This window comes from Drosophila grimshawi, unplaced genomic scaffold (genome assembly GCF_018153295.1).
Source record: "Drosophila grimshawi isolate 15287-2541.00 unplaced genomic scaffold, ASM1815329v1 contig_311, whole genome shotgun sequence".
Lineage (NCBI taxonomy): Eukaryota > Metazoa > Arthropoda > Insecta > Diptera > Drosophilidae > Drosophila > Drosophila grimshawi.
The window spans coordinates 5,590,927-5,610,873 of NW_025063098.1; the positions used below are offsets into that span (position 1 = coordinate 5,590,927).

The window sequence follows — 19,947 nt, forward strand, 5'->3', positions numbered from 1 at the left end:
CATCTGATAATAAAAGACTGACAAATGGAAAGTTTGTTTCATACCGAGTACTTCCATAATCAAACCGACGCTTTGGATAGAACTTGAGCATAATATTGTTTTACTTAGTTACATTTATTTAGTTAACTTTCGACTTACACGTTATGCTTAATACAAACAAGGGCTAAAACCGCAGTTTCACACCTATCGCACTTTGGACCATTCGCCTGGCCACACGCAAGAGACTTGTGGGTCGATTGGAGCCATTTCCCACGGCTAAGGATGCCGCATAGAGCTGTTCACTCTCCGATGGAGGCAATTCTTTAAGCAGCCAGTTGTGTATCTGGTGCTCGAACTTATCGAGAAATTCTTCGCTGTTGCGCATCTTTTTGCCCACCCGTCGCGAGTTTATGTCGATCAAAGTGTGATTGGGATTTAGATGTTCCAGCTGTCGATACATATCTATATTTTGGCGTAGTGTAGCAAACTAAATAATAAAATATTTACAATAATTATCTCATTCAATTATAATCAATAAACAACTTACGAATGCTTTTTGACGCGCTGGTAAAAATTCGGCCATATCGTTAAAGAGCTGCACAAAGTTAGGTGCACGGCAAAGTAACTTGTAGTTATGATCAATAAAGTGCCAGATAGCTGAACGTGCTGCCATATTCGACTTGTACACATAGGATAGATACAACATGGATTCCCTTTCATCCATCAACTGATAAGTCGAGTTTTCGCCCACCAGCAGATTAAAATAATGTAGCAAATGTCGATGATTTTTCGTGCACCGCAACGAATATATGATATCATCGAAAAATGCTGTGTTCCGATCCGTAGCATGCAGCAGGTCGATTAGTTGAGTGAATTCCTCATGGTTCATATGACTGACACCCATGCAAAGGACTGAATCATGTATGGTATAATAATCAGGATAATCGCTCTCAAAGTTGACCTTCTTGAAAAAATAATCAGCAGCCACGCGATGCGTGTAATCCAAGCACTCGGCTAGGTCCATCCGACAGGCCAACAACAGTATATCCGATCGGACAAGTACATCCATAGCGGCTTCGTTAGCATCCTGATTCTGGAAAAGTCGCAGATATATGGGCGTCACAAGTCGTCTAACGAATTGCTTAAACAACGAATATGTTGTAGTACCAAAGAGTTTGCAATCCAGAAACTCCATAGTATCGGCCACCTGACTCCAGGGTGCCAGATCATCCTCAAACTCCAAATACTTGAATAGATCGAATAGTACATCAACCGACTCGATTTCATTGCGTTCGACCTGTGGAGCCAGATCCTGAAACAGAGCTGCTCTATTTATGGCATGTATAACTGTGTGATTTTGTTGCAGCTGCCGGGCAATAGCCTGCAGATTGTCCGTGTCGTAAAGCACATGATAAAAGCCTGTCTGCTGCTTGTTCACAATCAACCAGTCGGAACCAGCCAGCTTCAGATTGAGCTCCTCCAAACTGAGCGTGTGCTCCATAAGCGGTGGCATAAAATACTCGACATGCGTATTGTCAAAGCTGGGCGATTGGGCACTGGCAAAGTTGAGTGGAATCCACCAGTGCTCACTCTTGGAGTGTATCGACCGTTGCCTAAATGTAATCGTATCGTTCTCATAATTGCGTATAACCGAAACGATGGGCAGCCATTCGCTATGCGTCCATGATAACATGATGTCGCGTATCTTATGTGACCAGGTTTGTTGAGGGAAGAGTGCATCCTCCAAGATAGCCGCCTGGATTGCATCAAACAGATCCAGTTCGTTGACAACGCTGTATTGGCTGGAAGGGTGTTAAACTTTGGCAGATCAATTGCAATTAACCAATTCAGTGACTCCCTCTCTCTCTCTCCCCCACAAGAACTTACAATTTCTTTAGATAGTGACTAATGCCACGCACAAAGGTCTTTTGATGGAAGGCATGATGGAACATCTTGATGACGCAGGCGGAACGCTTGTAGCTGATAATATCGAAGACATTCATGATATCCGCTTCAGTCTCTACGTAGTATGTCATTGGACGTACATCGAAGAAGTTACTGTAGCTGAATGCATGCTCCGCTTCATCCTTCATGAATATATCCATAACATGATCCTCGGGATGCAGCTGAAAGCGAAATCTTAATTTAATAACCCAATCAGACTTTCACATTTTGAACTTACCATATCGGTTATCAGATAGGAAAAGTATGTAGCGAAACCTTCATTAATCCAGACATAAGTCCACCATTCCGGTGATACCAGATTACCGAACCATTGATGCGAAATCTCGTGATTTTGCATTAACATATTCTTGATGCGTTTGTGCCTGTCTGTGACGCCGTGTGCTAGCAGACTGTCCTCCTTGAATGTGATTAAGCCCCAATTCTCCATGGCAGCGCCCTGGTTCTTCTTCAGTGCCACATGATCCAGCTTCGGCAGCGAATAGCTAACACCAAAGTAATCCTCCAGAGCGGCAACAGTTTGAACTGCATTTTTAAGTGCACTTCGCCCCTTGTCCTTGCACGTCGATGATGAATAGATGCTCTGTGTAACGCCACGATATGTCTCAGAGATGTGCTCAAAATTGGAGATAACAAATGCCACCAAGTATGTTGACATGATCGGCGTTGTCTGGAAAGTGGTTGTTGTCAGCTCGCTGTACACAATGAAATCACAATTTATTTTTAATTTACGTTTAGTTCTGTTGTCGGAGAGAACACTCACCCCTGATTTTGTAGCTCCAATACAGGCATATTGGATACTGCCACGAGGCTGCTGCTGTGCGTCAGTTTGATGCTGTAGTTCGACTTGAAGCCGGGCTCATCATAACAGGGAAAGATGAGACGTGCATAGGTCGGCTCCGATTGTGTGGCTGCCACATAGCTGTAAATAAGCATAGATTTGTTTTATTATTAATAAAGATATGAATCTTTAGAATTATCATGAAACTGTTAACGACTTTGAGGTAGAAGAACGACTTTTAATTATTTGCCGAATTTCCCGCCAAAGAGAATTAAAAAATCCCAAGAAGATTATTTTAAAAACAAACAATTATAATAAGCTACATTGATAAATTTATTGTTGTTTGCTGCTGCTGATGTTCAGCTGTCTGCGATAAGTGACTGCAAGTCGCAGCCGGATTTTGTTTCTGCTGACAGTCATGTCCCTTTATTAAGAAAACATTAAACCGTCGATGGTTTGTATGAATGTGCGTCTATTTGTATTTGTTTACATGCTATAAAATGACGCGCATAACGAATCAGAGTATTCATATTCTATATGATAAGGCCATATTTGATGAGTCGCACTGACTATCAACAAGTGAATGAGCTTAAGTCACGTTTGCTTGACTTACACATACCCTGCAAATCCAGAGAAAAATATTTATGAGCTTGTATTAATTAAATATTAACGATATTCATTTGTTGTTTGTATGTACGCCAAAAAAGAAACATTGTCTAAAAATTGATTTGTGATTGATCGTTAAGATCAGTTTGATTACACCTTAAAACAATATTGTTAGTTACCATGCAATATATAAATGCCTTTCATCGAATTTTGTTTGGATATAGGGTATACAAATTAATAGCCGAAAAGAGCAAAAACAAAACGCATACGTTGTGCGTATATTATTTTCGATTCAATTAAATTTTGTGATTATATAAGAAAGCAAGCGCACGCAAATATTGAATAAGTACGTAATGTAAATTAGCTTATCAAACCGTAAAATCAACAAGACCAACTTACGTAGTACGATTGGTGATCTCCTCCTCATAGGGCATCCAATACAAGCCCTTGGGTTGCGTGCCCATCAGGCCCGTATAGGATATTTGAAGACGGTAACGCTGTCCGGCCTCAAAGGCCTGGTAGTTCATTATCGGATGTATGATGAGAAATGTGGCATGTGGAACGTATGAGTGCGTAACATAATCCAGAAGCTCACCAGCAGATTCGTGGTTGACGCTGTCTAACAGTCGCAGCGTTATCTGAATATCGCTCAAGTTCTTCGCATGGAGCACGATTTCATTCGTCGATCGCCTAATCTCAATGTCTATGGTGGCATTTCCGCTGAAGCTCAAGTCTCCGAGATGTATATTGCTGCTAATGTGCAGCTGATAGCTTAATGGATACGTATCATTGGGCAGACGCAGCGATTGTCTCGACAGTATGTGTGGATATGGCGATGCCGTTGTCGCTTCCGTTGCCTTTGCGGTTTCTGCCTCCTGCGACAGGCCCGGAGCCATAATCAGCAGAAATATAAAACAGGGCGTAAACATTACGGCACTGTGATTATGCGAACGCACACGCTGACTACCGAAACTTGACTAAACGTTGTGGCGATTGTGTCGCTGCGGTTAAAGCTCACTAAGCCCGCTCTGATAAGATAAGATGTGATCGATCGTATAAGAGCACTGCCGATTACTGTTGCCTGGTGTGAGCAAATCAAGTTATTTCGACTCGGGAATTGTGCTCTTCCATCTCCCTTGCGACAGGTCAGGGCTCAATCCTGTCTCTCACAATCAGGTTTCTGAAGTTTCGTGCTCTTTATATTTTATACTTCAATGCTGGAAGAGCGAACGATGCCCAACTGGAAACAAGTTGTTATGCACTGAGCGAAATATGTAGCTACAAGCATATCAAATTTTGTGTGAAAGATGCTCTTCGATATCAGATATTTTATTTTATTTATATTCATTTGATATTGAATATTATAAATATAATATTATTGTTTATTAATATTACAAAAATATTACAATTAATTATACAAGTAAGAGCTCTAGCGACTAGACCTTCAGCTCAGAAATATATATTCATATTCGCATGGCAGATAAATTACTTACCAGCTTTTGCCGATCAAAAGAATTAGGATATACAAGATAAAACAAAGATAAAGTTAAGATAAAAATAAAATGAAAAAATTAACTTAAATTACGGAGAACATTGTCTTTTTAAATATAGACTTCGTTTTAATATTTGCAGTGTATTGCCTGTGCTAAATTACTGAATTAATTGCCCGCATGAGTTCGGAAAGCGTTCGGCTCTCTGCTTGTGTACAAAAGACAGCTCTATAGCAACATATAGCGTCAAGTTTCACATGTCAAACGCTTCAGTCGATGCTTTACTCTGTTAACGTTATAATGTATATGGACCGCTGCCACAAATTTATTTTCTTGTGGTTTGTGATTGGCGTTTGTGCTATGCAGTATGTGAAGGCGCGGCAAGATAACAATTGCGCCGCCAATGGACAATATGTGAGTAAAGACTCAGGTTGAAATGTCTTAACAGCGTTGCCATATAATAATGGAATTTTCAGTGCCAAACACATTGGGAATGTTGCTCCCGCAAATGCATGACATATATGTATATATGCGCCCCCAAAGCATCGCAGTATCATCACAATTCTGAAAACCCAACTAGAAGCAACTATATCGATCAATATTGGAATTGGATTGGCGCCAAACCCATTGAGGATGATCCCATAATTGTCACACTAAAATATGATAAGCCAACAACAACAGCTAAACTCAATGAAAACATCATCCAATCAACGGAGAAAGTGGACAACGTATATGATATGATAACAGACAGAGCCAAGCCAGATCCAACGACGAGAAGAACATGTAAACTTGTTGGTCATGAAGTAAGCTGCTTGTAGCCCGAAGCCATTTCTCACTTTCTCACATTTCTTTTCGTTTATTATTTTACAGTGTTCAGATAGCAGTGAATGCTGCACAAAGCGTTGTGCATTCTATCTTCACAAGTGCGTCACGTAAAGGGAAAACAAGCAAACTTCATAATACATTTTATTGTATTCAAAATCATTTTGTATTAAAAATAAACACGTTTTTGAGCATACTTACGAGTACTTCAATCATTTTAATAGGGCATTGATAGTCAGCAACGGGGGTTTATGAGGCTTTTAATAGCATATATGTAAATAATGAATTCGAAATTAATTTGTGTACATATAGGTAAAGATTATTATACATTTAGAGCAGAGCATTCACCTTAATTAATCATGGTAAAATTTTCAAGAATACCCTTATGTTTTTTGAACTACATTTACTGAATTTTAATTTATTTATATATATTATTTTTATTTGTTATTTGCACATTCACAGCAACTGATTAGAATGTTTATATAAACAAAAAACCCATATAATTGTATACATGTAAATTAAGCGCTAACCTCATTTGCAGTTCCAGTAATTTCCCGAATTATCTACGATTTGACAAAAATATATATTTCTGGCCGATGAAACGTGTGTAAGCAAACTTATCATTTTTGTATTTATGGTAAAATACAATAACAATAAGGTAATATATTTATTGTTTATATACATCTTAGAACTACAAAGGGTTCTGACTTCATCGAAAGTGTTCGTTCCGCTCTCAAATAATAATGTCAAGTCAATGTAGAGATATTTGAATACTCCGATACCGAAGGTATCAAGGCTGTTTTTACGTGACTTTAAACTACAGCCTTGAAACTTGGAAAATACAGTGGTCTATACCCGCATTAGACAGTGTCAAAATTGGGGTGCTTTAACCATTATTATGCTGGGGAAGTCGACTGTCGTAAATCGATAAATACGAATAACTCTTACAATTTGAAGGCTGCAGTCACTAAATTTTATTGGTAGGTTGTTGGCGATGGTCTCAAAGATCGTCATTGACCACGCCCACTTCTGATCATACCCACTGCCATAAAAATTGGAAATGGCTATATCTTCCGCAGTTTTTGAGTTAAGGCCATCAAATTTGGTATACTACCGGTATATTAATAATTATATATTATTATCGACCATACCCAATCCGGACCCTAAGATTCTCAAAAGCCTGTATCTCTTGCAATTTAAAAACTATCGCTATCAAACTTGGAAGATAGTTTAGTTTACTAGGAACGTCCTCTTATATATTTTTCGGCCATGCTAAGGTTACCAAACTGGATGGTAGATTACTAGGAAACTCGTGAAAGGAAACCTCCTTCAAAGATCTGCATTTCGTGGTTTTGGTCACTTATTAAAAAATAAAAATCCAAATTGTTTACAATTTCTTAAGTGACGCATTGCTTGAATCTTATTTTGCTATCAAGAGATTTCATATTAATACTACGAAATTTATTTTTTTTAATTAAATAAACAATTCCAGCTGTGCAAATAAACCTTGGTACACATAATGCCCATTGAGTAAATCAGTTGGTCGCAGCAATCTTAAGGTCAAGCAACAGTCAAATATTGATTAATATCTACAGAGTGTTATCTGTACCTGGCTCGTTTCGTATGCCTGACTTTAAATATTTACCCAGCAATTTTGCTTTTACTTCTGTATTCAATTATCTCGAACTCTTGACACAAATGTCGCCCATTGCTCGACTTGGGCAAACACGAAATAGTGTACCATGTCAAACGAGCTAAGAACTTGACAATTAATTAATGCCCGGGGTCATTTAACTACAAACTTCTCTTAAAATCAAGTCGTTTTCTGCCGCGCTACTCAGTTCACTTGACGTCAAAAGAGGAGATCCAATGATGAGCATCCTGCTGATTTTGCTACTGCTATTCGCTGCTGCTGTAAGTGACATTTGAGAATCATTTTGTTAGGTGACTTTAGATTTACTCCCACTGCAGGCTGCTAAGGCGATGCCAGCCTATAATGGCACTGGCAACACAGCCGTCAAAATTCCAATAATGCCGCCATTGCCGCAAAATTCAGCGTCGCTCAATCCGGAGGATATAACACTGTTCACAAGCATGTTTCTCAACTTATTCAAGGGCATTGGTGATTGGCGCAATCAGGTGGCCGTTGATACCGTTCAGAGTGTGTGGCAAAGTCCGCCAGTTGTTGATTTTAGCCATCGCCTCTTTGGCACTTAGTTTCCTATAATATAACTATGGCATTAAAGTGTATCAGTATTTATCCCCGATAAATCCATTTAATTAAACAATATAATTATTATATAGGCAAATGGGTACTATAAATAAAGCTGCAAATATAAAAAGCATGTAGTATTCGCCATGTAATTATATAGAAATAAAGTTACTGCTGGTACTGGGATTTACTTCGTTGTACTTACTTATTGGTAATTGCCAAAAACGCCAATTGTAAGATACAAGTAATTTCCTTGCCTCCTAACGATATTAGTTTGATTGCCAGCCAAAAAATCTACGGCACACTTATATTTCTGCTCTATTTAATGGATACCGTTTAGAGAAGATTTCACACATGTGAGAATTGTGGTATTTCATTTGACAATATGATATGATATTCCCTTAAGGGGAAGAGTATTTTCGACCAAACGGCACACAAGAGTTGCCGTATTTATTCAGGTGTGAAGCTCGTTCGCGCTCTTATAAATTTACAAATAGGGTCTTATTCGTTCAGGACTTTATTGTGTGTTATAGCCACACTCACAAAATTGTTGGTTTATTCCATCGCTGTCAGCAGGCTTTTTTTCCAAAAAAAAAATTACAAGCTAAGAAATGAAATTCAAGCCAATAAGTAACTTATATAAAAAAAATGTACTTTAAATAAAAAATTAATTAAACATTACATGGGTGCCGCTAAAGCCAAGGAACAATCCGATAAACGCATGAAATGTGTGCATGCAACATACATATGTATGTATGTAGCTCCGTGCTGCAAATCGCTCATTCTCGTGGCTCGTCTGAGCAACGCAGCAAAGAAATAGTACCGCGGTGCAACAGAATGAGGGCTCGCCGCTGTAGTTGAAATAGCGCAGCGCTGAACATTTTGGAACTGATTGAAGGCCAGCAATTCGATTGCATTTCGGCAGAAATAGGCGTTGCCACCCGGACCAATCAGTCATGCCAACTGATTGCCAATTAGAGGGACGCAGATCAGCAACTCGCAGCCGAGTTTGAAAATAAAAATTGAAATAGAAGATTTTATTTGACTTTAGGCATATCCTCACAAATTGGTAAACAGGTATTGTATTTATTGCATAAGATCATTGATTATAATCATGACTATTATCTTTGCAGAACTAATAGTAATAGTATGTTGTCCAAATATATATTCAATTCAAATTTACAATCAATATTATTATAATGTAATTAGCAATCGCAATAGGTAATAATTTTCTTATTCCATTAGGTTGGTCGCTCTCTAAGTTTTTCTGAAAAGCATTTATTTGTAGGTAACTTTCCTACATGAATCATATAGATATTTTATCTTTTCATCTAGTTCAAATTGACATCTCCGACCTACCCCGATAAGTCAGTCGACTACAGTCTTCTTACTTGTTGTACTTATGGATGTAAATATTGCCGCGTTAATTTGTATGAACAATTGTAAGTGTGAAAAAACTCATTTATTCTTGCAAAAAATATGCATTGAAATTCGAAACGCATTAAATTTCAATCTGAATATTGGTATACTGTAGCAACAGCTGTTTTCTAGCTCAAGCATTAGAAAATAGACATTAGATAGAAGTAGATATTACAAGTCTTTACTGATATTTAGAATTATGATAAGCTTATCTGCATTTAAAAGCAGCAGCAGTTGTAAATCTTAAAGAGTATGAATGGTTCAATTGTTAAATCAAAATGATAATTTTCTTGAATACTAAACCTTCAAATGATCATATTTATAATTGCCGATTTGGAAGAAATTAGTGCATTTGGCAAGAATGCTAAACATCATATGGTCCTGTTCGGAAAAGAGCAACACAACAAAAAGAGTACCGCTTAAAAATGGGAACAGGTGATTAAAATCATTGTCATATACATACATATATTTTTTGAATCATCGTTTAATTGCTTTCAGATAAAACGGGCACATCCCCAGCCCAAGTATAATCACGATATCGAACTTTCGCCCCTCTCGACGAAATTGTCACATGTAATAAATGAGCTCACAGTTTATATGTGTATTTAATGTTAACTCTCGACTTGCTTTCAGAGACTACGTTCGTCGCTAATCGACACTTGTCGGACAGTTGGTATGCCGTCCAAAGTACCCGAACAGTGTTGCACCTTGAGATGCTTACAACTATCCAAGTTGTGTTCTTTTGAACAGTAAAAAATAAATTTACAAATTTCATGTCTCGCAAATATAAGCAGAAAATTTTATTGAAATTATTATTAAATTGTAACTGTACGTTTTATTATTTGGTTCGGTAAAGTACAAATTTTAATCAGAAGGTAAAAAAATTAATTTAATTAATTATTAATTAATGAATTTCTATTAATCACTAAGACATTTTTAGAATGAATGATTTTTCAAAGTTGGTTATAATCTGCGTACTCTGACTTAGTTATTACTATTAGTTATCTCTGTTGAAAATATGTAAAAGATCAATACAACATTCCGATTACTAATGTTAATAACAGGGATATCGATACTGCGCTCGATACCCCAATTTAAGAATACATTGAATAAAAGTTCTTCTTAGTCTAACCGCCAAACCTAGTGCATCACTTTGCCGCTTTAAAAACCAATAATCTCTTTTTTTAATTTGTAATTATTTGACATTCATACTCTTGTAATTTCTCTCAGACTGACACATCAGTGTGGTAACCTATCAACATCATCTCTCTCTCTCTCTCTCTCTCTCTCTCTCTCTCTTTCTCACCATAACCATCTCTCTTCCTCTCCTTTCTGTCGTTAGCATTCAGTCGGCTGGCAATAATAAACAGTATCAACTGAAACGCCCATCACCCTCACGACCTAACCATCGACAGTAATGTGAAGTGAAGCGTCTGCTTGCTAACAATCAAATGGCATTCGTTTGTATGTTGCAGCCACACACACACACACACACACACACACACACACACACACAACGGCAAACAATATTTCCGCCAATGCAGACAATGCGACAAAGACGTCATGTAAATATTTTTATTCATAGACATGCATTGACACATACGCGTACACAAGCCCACACACACAAACATATGCACGCAAATCACGTATCTCAAGTGATCCATTTTTTGCACCACGCACAAAACCAATACAATAGATTTAGACAGCAATTGTTTTGTTTATCCTGTTGTTGTTCTGGCTGCTATTGTTCATCTGTTACTTGGTTCTATTGTGTGCATATCGGTTTGTTCAATATGACAAGATTTTTCACTATATTTGCTTATAGCTGTAAATAAAAGTGTACTTAACATATATATATCTAAAGCGCAGTCATAGGGTTAGTAATGACCATTATTATGAATATTCTTTCCAATTGATTGAATTTCAATTTAGTAAGTAAAATCTGGCATTAAAGATTAACTGAGAACGCTAATTTTTAGATAAGTTAGTTACTGTGTGTAGATAATGAACAAGTGCACAACTATATCCCATTTGAGTACAGAGCATCGGATATGCATTGAAAAAGCACTTTGAATAATTTAGTAAATATATGTGTACATTTGAATGTGTAGTTTATTATGTTTTTGTGTATTATGTTTCCTAATGTAAATATGTAGATATTTTTCTCAAATAGAGTCGAACCACTTCCATTTTCTGCCAGAAAAATATTTGGTACATTTCACTGGCAGAATTATTTATTTTAATATACATCTCTTCCGAGGCTATAACAATACTGACTTATTTAAGCGCAATTTGCTTTTGCTGGTGTTGTTGCGCTCGTATATACATGTGGTGAACGTGCTGCTGTTGCACATACGGTATCAACATTTGCATGGAAATCGCATTCATAGTTCAATGGTGTGCCTTTAGGGGGCAATGAAAAAAATCAGAGAGCGCCCAGGTAAATAAAATGGCAGCCCCAACGATTTGGGTTGCCTCTCTGTCGGGCTCAGCACGTGTTTCAATTTCATGTCTTGGATTTTGGAAGCAGTCGCCATGCAACTTGGCAACAGCTTTCATTTCTACTTCTTCACTTGATATTATTTTGCGCTTATTTTTCTTTGGGGGGAGGAAGACATAAAAACAACGGAAGTGTTGAATATATCCGGCATGCATCGAAAAACTGCTATGACAAACCCTTCCTCATCCCCTAATCACATTATTCAGCGATAAGAGGTCGCAGCGCGACACAATTTTGGTAAAAATATTTTGTGTGCTTTTTGTTAGAGGGGAGCTGACAGGAAATCACTTTTTATGCCATGCTTTTGCTTTTGCATGAAAATCGATTGTGTTGGCCATCAAAATTCCATATGCACCATCCACCAGCCAACAGCCAACAGACTGATATTCATATGCCTTAAAGTATGCAGTGGAAAATTATATGCGTACAATTTGTCATTTGTGGCACAAGCTCCAAGCAACTTTTTACCCTCTCAGCCTCTTTGCAACGTTTTCAATGTTATTGAGCATTGCATTTGACAGTTCGTGTTAAATGCGTCTTTGGTCTCTGTTTAACTTAAATTTGCTTCGCTTTTGTGGCTTATGTGTGCGTTGGCGCATAAAACTTTTACATTTCGCCCTGGCAGACACTTAAATGTCGAATGAATAATTTCACATGCCACGACCCGGCCTCTAAAACTTTTACTGTTGACGTCAGGTGGCAACCGTCTTGAATTTTATGCAAGAACTTTGCTTAATAAGTGGGTGCAATTTCCCTTTGCCATTTGGAAACTGTTTAATTGAAGTTTCAAAGCGAGCAAAGCAGATTCTTGCTGTTAAATACTCTTGCAAAGGTAATTATAGCTTTATTGCAAAAGAAGTAACTTATTAATCGCTAAGGTGCACAGTTCATGTATTTATGTATTTATATATTTATATCAGACAGCTAATCGATTTAATGTATTCTTCTTGAATCGATATAAGTTCGCGTTAATGAAAAATGAAAGTCCAAGCTAATTTTATACATTTATTATGGGCCATTAAATAATAATAATGTATAAATAAATTTTCATAAATGATTTATAATTTTTATAATCATTAATTATATTAATCTACAATTCAATTTTCATTGCGTCTTTTGAAATTTAACTTATATTTCTACTATATATATGCTTTAGATCATATATCTGATTCCGAATTTAAGCGTTGGCCATTATACCACTTTTGTGTTTGAACTAAGGATCCAACTTGTTGTTGCTACTTCCAGGACTCGTCCGTTGCCTGCCAAAGTCAACATGACACAAATGAACTTTAGCTTCCGCCTGGGTAGAAGCAGGAAGCACTCGCAGTACATTGAACCAAAGCCAGCGTTCATAATACGCATACGACTCGCTGCAACTAAATTTTGCGTGCTTATCAGCAATGACCTTCATTTAGCACAGAACCGACCATAACTGGCGAGCTTGAATGAAAAAAATAAATGACTGAATACTAAGAAGCAGCTTGTGTGTCTTTGTGAACAGCAGTCAAAGAAAAATCACATGGAAAAACCTGTGCACATGTTCATATTTGCATATGTCTAAGCTCATGTGTCTCATCAGATGTGACAACAGCAGCAACAACAAAGAGGACAGTGACTGAAAAAGGCTGAAACTTATTTACCTTTTTTTTTTTGTATATGCCATGCCACAAAAATTGATTTTAAATGTAATGTTGCCTAAAGCGGTGTCAATGAGGTTTTATGAACCGCAGCTTAAACCCAAAAAGTTGGAGCCTGAAAAAAAAAAAATGTGTATGTGAAAGAGCGAGATTAAGTCAGACATAAGGCTGGTCATTGCGTAGTCCTCATAACCACACGGATGACATCAAATGACATCGTTATACAGCTTTCCGGGCAAAAACAAAAAGGCCAACAGCATTGCAACAGCAGCAAATCAAAGCGAATGTCCATCAACATTATGAGACTTTCAACAGCAGCTTGCCAACATGGTGGCACGTAAACACAAATACACACACACACACACACATGTATACCCACACACACACACATTACTAAACATAGATGCCCTGCGCTAGGGCAAAGTGTCAACGGTTGTCGCTTTGTTTACCATTTGCGGCTTTGGTCTGGACAGTGAAGGGCTTTGAGCATTCAAACGAAACTCATTATATTGCATATAAGTACTTGTACGAGCATATGCTTTCCCTTTTTTTTCCAATCGAAAGCGCCTGAGAGTTGGCAAACAGTTTTTCTTTTTAATTCCCCGCACAAAGCTAGACGAGATAAAGGGTTTGATCAAGTTCTGTGTGTGCCTTGGATACATACAAAATATATTTGTACGTAAAACTGAAAAACACAAACGAAAATTGCTAAAAAGAAATATAGAACTAAAGCTATTTCCACAATCAGTTTTTAAATTTTTTAAACACTATTGTGTGATGATTCGAGCACCTTCTGGTCGAGCAATCTCTCCCCTCTCTCTCTCTCTCTCTCTCTCTCTCTCTCTCTCTCTCTCTCTCTCTCTCTCTCTCTGTCTATGTATCTAAGTTAAAGCATTCTTACTTGTTGTACATTTAACAACATCCAAATTTTGCATGCATTTATGTTTGCTTTTGTCAGGTGCTTCAGTTTGATGTTCAATAAAAGCCTTAAGCTGCCCAAGGTAAATAGCTGTATTAAAAATACGAGCTTATCCACACATACTTGCTAAAGTCACATCGTCTTAGCTTTAATTCATTGCTTTTGGCCAGCCTTTGATGCAATTTACGGCATAGTTGTAGTTTTAATTGGATTTGAGCCACTTAAAATGCACAGCATCAAAAATTAGCATTTGTTTGGCAAGCAAAGGGAATCGCAGCAAGTTTCGTTAGGCGCCACATAAAATTTAATGAGCCCTCAAACAATTCACCCCCTCCCCCGCCACAAGTGGCAGCTGCGTGGCTCAATTTGGTCATTTTGCTTGTTGAGTTTTTCAACTTGTTGTGTTAATTGAATTGGGCAAATGACGATGCGTAACAAGTAGTAGCAGTCTTTTGTTAGCCCGCGGGCTGCCTGTCAAAATGGATCGTCAAGTGTCCTTAAATTGCTCGGGCTAAAAGTGCTTGTTACGCATACGCCCCGTGCGACACACAAAACTTTATGCTTGCGCTGACGATGTACAAAAAACTGTTTGAAGTGCTCTCATGATTTTGGTTTTATGCGAACGCACGCAAAAAAACATACACACCCACACACACATGTGTCACGCCCATTTAAATAAGAATTATATATATTTTATATACACAGATGTAAGTATGTATGGGTGTCAGTGTATTAGCCAATGCTAGCTGCAGCGCCAAAAGCGTTAACAACTTTTTGCGCTTGTCGTAAACATTTCGTTCAGTTTGCCAGTTGCGGACGACAGTTTCAGCAAAAGTAGTTTGACCCTTGGGAATTTGTCTGGGTTGCCATAGAAACAACTAAAACTAGCCCGGCTTGTATTTTATTTATATTTTCATTTGATTGTGCTTCCGTTTCAAATGAGCCTGATTTTTTGATTTTTCACTTTGCATAGCTCACAAGAACTTTCAGTGCACTTTGCAAATATTACACAAAACGTTTGGAGCCTAAGGGACTTAAAAGATTTTATATGCAACCACTGACGAAGTTCTTAAAGCTAAATAATTGTGTTCTGTTCTAATAGTGTAATTTTATTTATCAGGCATGTTATCCGACTGTTGTATATTTGAAGGCCATATAATTCACTGTTTACACACAGAAAAAAAAAAATCTTTTATGGAATTAACTCGAAAATTCCTCAAATTCTTGATGCAAGCTGCCTTTTTAAAATATAGTTACTTGAGTACGTTAAAATAAAATAAGAAAGAACATTTTCAAAATGATTCTTGAAATTGTTTGCCTCTCTAGAATGTTTCTGCTTGAATTGGGAACTCAATGCTCTTTTTTTGCTTCGAGTGTCTATGTATTATCTTTCAAACACCTATCTAAAAAAGAGAGATAATAACACGCACTAAATATTTGCAACTGTAATGAGTGTGCCATAAGCAAAGCAAGACACAAAACAACCAAAGACTTCAACACCAACAACCACAATAATATTAACAGCAACAGCAAACCCCAAAATGGTGTAAAAGGATTTTCTTGTCAAGGCCTATGGCAAAGCAAGTCAAAGCTCTATGACAATACAGGCTCATACACACACACATACTTGAGTGACACCGAAACAGACACGCTTATTGCGTATACGCAGTATATGCTCGAGTTTATTTTGGCCGTCGGCTTTAATAAAATTATTTTGTGCAACTTGACCAAGACTGTTGCAGATAAGGCTGTACATGATGTTACACTTCATAGAATTTTTATGAAATTGTTGTTTGGTTTCAATTATGAAACTGACTTATATACATTTTTTTTAAATTAAATTAATTAAACTTTAATAACTATCTTTAAGTCATGCACTATTCGTAAAGTAACTTAGTTATTTAATTATAATTTTCGAGATTCTCAAAATCTCGTTGCAGTTTGCCTTCTGAGAGACCAAGTTCTACTGCCACATTTTCTGGTCATTCACGTTTTAAAGTGACCGAAAATAGGGGGATTATTTGGCGCTGCAACCAGATCTCTGGCGGCAGCTTGAGACTGTCCAGGCAACAAGAATACGCAACGAGCATGTGGAATGAACAAACGCATGTCACACTTATAAGCTGCACGCTCAACTCAGCTTCAGCTGCCACAGTCCATATGACAAGTCAAACACCTGAGCGCGTTTGCTCAACCGCAATCTCGACAGTCGTATAATCCCTTCCCTGCATTTATGGCAGGCAATTAATGGAAAATGTTGCTAGTGCTGCAGTCAGCGCGTATCTGTTGATTGTTGTCAGTACCAATTACATGCTGAGGACTTTAATTTGCAGTAGATTGTTTAATGGAGTCCTGCCACAGGTCGCAGAAATGCCTGTGAAATGGAAGGAACCTGGACAACATATTGCTTAAGTAAAGCAATATAGTTGAGTGTCATTTCTAGTTGCACGTATTTTTCAGAGCTTTTAATATAATATCCTAACCATTGGAATTCAAGATTTGTAAGTCGATACGTACTGCTCCAATCTATACAGCTGACCATTTGCTGTGGGGCCAGCTTGAGATGGCGGCTGCTGGCATGCTTTTGGCCCAGTTCGCTGCCATTAATCACGCACGCACACAAACGGACAGCTTCTAGTGTCATTCATTGTTGGTTGAAGATAACTGTCATAAACTTTAATTATATTTTCATCATGACAACGGCGACAACGACAACGAGAACTTACTGTTGATGCGCAATGATGCATGCCTCTCACGATTCACTTTGCTTTGGCTTTTGATGTCAGCCAGCACGTGCCATCCTCACTGGCAACAGCTGTAAAAAGTAAAAGTTGTAAAGCACAAAAAAATATTGAAATCGCCGAAAGTGTGGAACAATTTCTTGTGCAGTCGCAGTCCTGTTGAAATATTATATCTGTGCACTGCACTGACAGACCAACTAGTTGCATGCCAATAAAATTGGCATTCAATTTCAATTGTTACCGCCACTGGCGTGTAAATGACAGTTCCAGTTTCCTATTTCTTTTAGTATTTTTTAAATTAAAAACGAGCCACTTAATCCAACACGGGCAACGTCAAAGTCAATTAAAAGAAGAATATAAAAGCACATAAAAAGCATCGCGTCGATTTTTATTCGATTTGTGCACAGAGAGCGAACTCTTTTATTATATCTCGCTTAAAAAGGAAAAAATTGCACATGTATATAAATATATATATACATTTATTTCCTTTTTTGTCCGTATACCGACGTTGATTGCCATTTAAGTGACTTGAGCATGTTATTGATGAAGAATGTTTGGCGATATATGTACATGTAACGAGCCTAACGACTATTTAACTGAAACTCAATTGAAATCTGAAACAAAATGACGCCTCTTTCAGCCAACATAAGCGTCTCATTAGCATTAACAAGCCAGGCAATGAGTGTGGCTCAACATGACGTATACACAATAAATATCAATATCAATGCAGCCACCGGACGAGCAGACAATTTGGCCATTTAAATATCAATGAAGGGCTTGGCTGAGGAAAAGTGCTCAAGTGTCAAACAAACAAAATCCAATTATCAACAAGTGCGACAAATAATAGGCAGGACAAAATGGCATTGGCTTGGCTTGGTTGCAAGGCAAATTCGTTGATTGAATTTCGAAATTAGTTTACTTCATTTAGTGGCCATTCAGTGCGTTGCCAAATCACACTCTCAAACACAAATATACACAATCAAGCACAGCAGTCAGCAGTCGGCAGACAGAACATAGCACAGAACAGCACACAGCGAAGCAACAGGCGCTTGTTGAGAAGGATGTGCATGAAGGATGTTGAATGCAACTTGAGGGCATGTGGCAGCAACACGCAGGTTAATTGCTTTGGAAATTACACACGGAGCACATGGCAATTGGAAAGCGGTTGCCATGCACAACGCTAATCGATTTATAGAGCAATTTCAAGTGCGCTTAGGATCAGGAGTGGGTAAAGTGAGATTAACGATCTCACTCACCTAAAATGCTTAGTGGCAAAGTATTTATGATTCAATTACAGACTATCAAAAACTTAAATGATACATCTCTACTAAAAAAACTTAAAATAATAAACGTAAATTGACTGACAATAAACACCAAACTGATATTATAAAATATGTAGTTGGGAATTTGGTAACCTTTATCGTATCTACATAAGTTTTATCCCATTTATATAATAACATCGTAATGTGTAACTAATGGAAACTTTTAATAGTAATGTTTGCAGCAGCAACAAAGAAATTTTAATTGACAATGAATTATTTACATGTTTGAATTTTATAGCCCTGCGTGGCTTAATATAAATAGCTTATTGTTACTCGTAATTGCATATTCACACCAAGTTAAGTGTAAGCCTTGTTAAGAAGATGTTTAGCAATTGGCTTCAAACCTTCACATAAACCAAACAAAGTCTTGTGAAAAAGGCTAATCGTTCGCTTTTAGCCTCAATATCTAATACAAATAAACCTTATAACGTTTCCGGAACTAGCTTTGTGTTATTAATTCAAATAAAGCTATCAGAAAGCTGATAACGAAAACAAGTAATGAACACCATCTCCGACATAGGGAAGTCACTAAAATATTGGCAAGCTATACATCAAAGCACATCCATCATTGAAATTTTGTGTGTCGTTTAGTTTTTACAAATGTTGTGATACAAAAAAATAAAAAAAATATCTGCTAAGCGAGCAGGGATATATTTTTAGCGTCATTCTGTTCATATGATAAAAATGGCGATAAAAATGACAATAGCCTTAGTGCCGGGCCGGCCATATTTGTTGATGCGTCGTTAAACTTTTCAGCCACACGCATAACACACATAAGGCCGTATGGGGAACACTTGTATACATATCAATCCCTTATGTGCGAGTATATGCAAACAGACACTAGGGCAACGTTGCTGCTGAAATTGAATTATGGCACACACACATACACAATCCTGTAGGTGGGTGAAGCCTGACATATCGAGCGAGACGTAATGAAATATCTGACTCTCTGACTGCATAACGCAACGTCTACGTCGACTTCGGCAACGGTAACTGAAATAGAAAGGGTGGCAGGCCGGGCCATGAGCATAGGCATAGGCAGGGGCAGGGGCATGGGCAGGGGCATGGGCATGGGCATGGGCATATAACCATGGATGGATGCTGTGCAAACAGCAGCCGTGCCACATTGTTAGACTCTTTCATTTTCAGCTTCGTATTTATGTATCTCGCACGTTGTTGTTTTTGTTGCCGCTGTTACTGTAAAATATGGCTACGGCCGCAGAAAAATAACAGCAAATAAAAACAAAAAAAGACACTTATTTTTCTTGGTATAACGAAAATGAAATACCTTTACGGTTGTTTTATATACGTTCAGATATATCAAACTGATCTGTTATTTATAATAGTAAAGTTTATCTTAGTACAACAAACTGTCTTCAATTTGTAATAGTCTATAAGCGATGTCTGTAAATATACTGTAAAAAAAAAACATTTATCAAATACTCAATTTGTAAATACAATCAAAATGATCTACAAACAAATATTTCGTGGAGTTGACGCCTTAACAAAAACTTCAAATATCCTCAGTTAGGGTATTGCAGGTAATGTGAAGCCTTA

At 37.6% G+C, this 19,947-nt stretch overlaps 2 protein-coding genes across 4 annotated transcripts; one reads left to right on the forward strand and one right to left on the reverse strand.

Annotated features, from left to right (window-relative positions):
* Positions 1 to 95: 95 nt before the first annotated feature.
* LOC6564352 (endoplasmic reticulum aminopeptidase 2) lies at positions 96 to 4,302 on the reverse strand. Of its 3 annotated transcripts, none has more exons than XM_001990245.2 (6): positions 3,728 to 4,302; positions 2,705 to 2,863; positions 2,162 to 2,636; positions 1,867 to 2,105; positions 527 to 1,781; positions 96 to 466 (listed from the first exon to the last, which is right to left on the reverse strand). In XM_001990245.2, the coding sequence occupies exons 1-6, from the start codon at positions 4,255 to 4,257 to the stop codon at positions 164 to 166; spliced, it is 2,961 nt and encodes a 986-aa protein (XP_001990281.1). In that variant the 5' UTR covers positions 4,258 to 4,302; the 3' UTR covers positions 96 to 163. The 3 variants fall into 3 exon arrangements, with proteins under 3 accessions (XP_001990281.1, XP_043071150.1, XP_032593187.1); XM_043215215.1 differs by lacking the exon at positions 96 to 466 and having other exon boundaries at positions 983 to 1,072; positions 1,147 to 1,781; positions 3,728 to 4,283; XM_032737296.2 differs by lacking the exon at positions 96 to 466 and having other exon boundaries at positions 1,674 to 1,797; positions 3,728 to 4,283.
* Positions 4,303 to 5,105: 803 nt separating this feature from the next.
* On the forward strand, positions 5,106 to 5,826 carry LOC116805432. The gene is made up of 3 exons (XM_032737291.2): positions 5,106 to 5,232; positions 5,295 to 5,621; positions 5,689 to 5,826. Exons 1-3 carry the CDS (start codon positions 5,119 to 5,121, stop codon positions 5,752 to 5,754), a joined length of 507 nt encoding a protein of 168 aa, XP_032593182.1. The 5' UTR covers positions 5,106 to 5,118; the 3' UTR covers positions 5,755 to 5,826.
* The last annotated feature ends 14,121 nt before the right edge of the window (positions 5,827 to 19,947 follow it).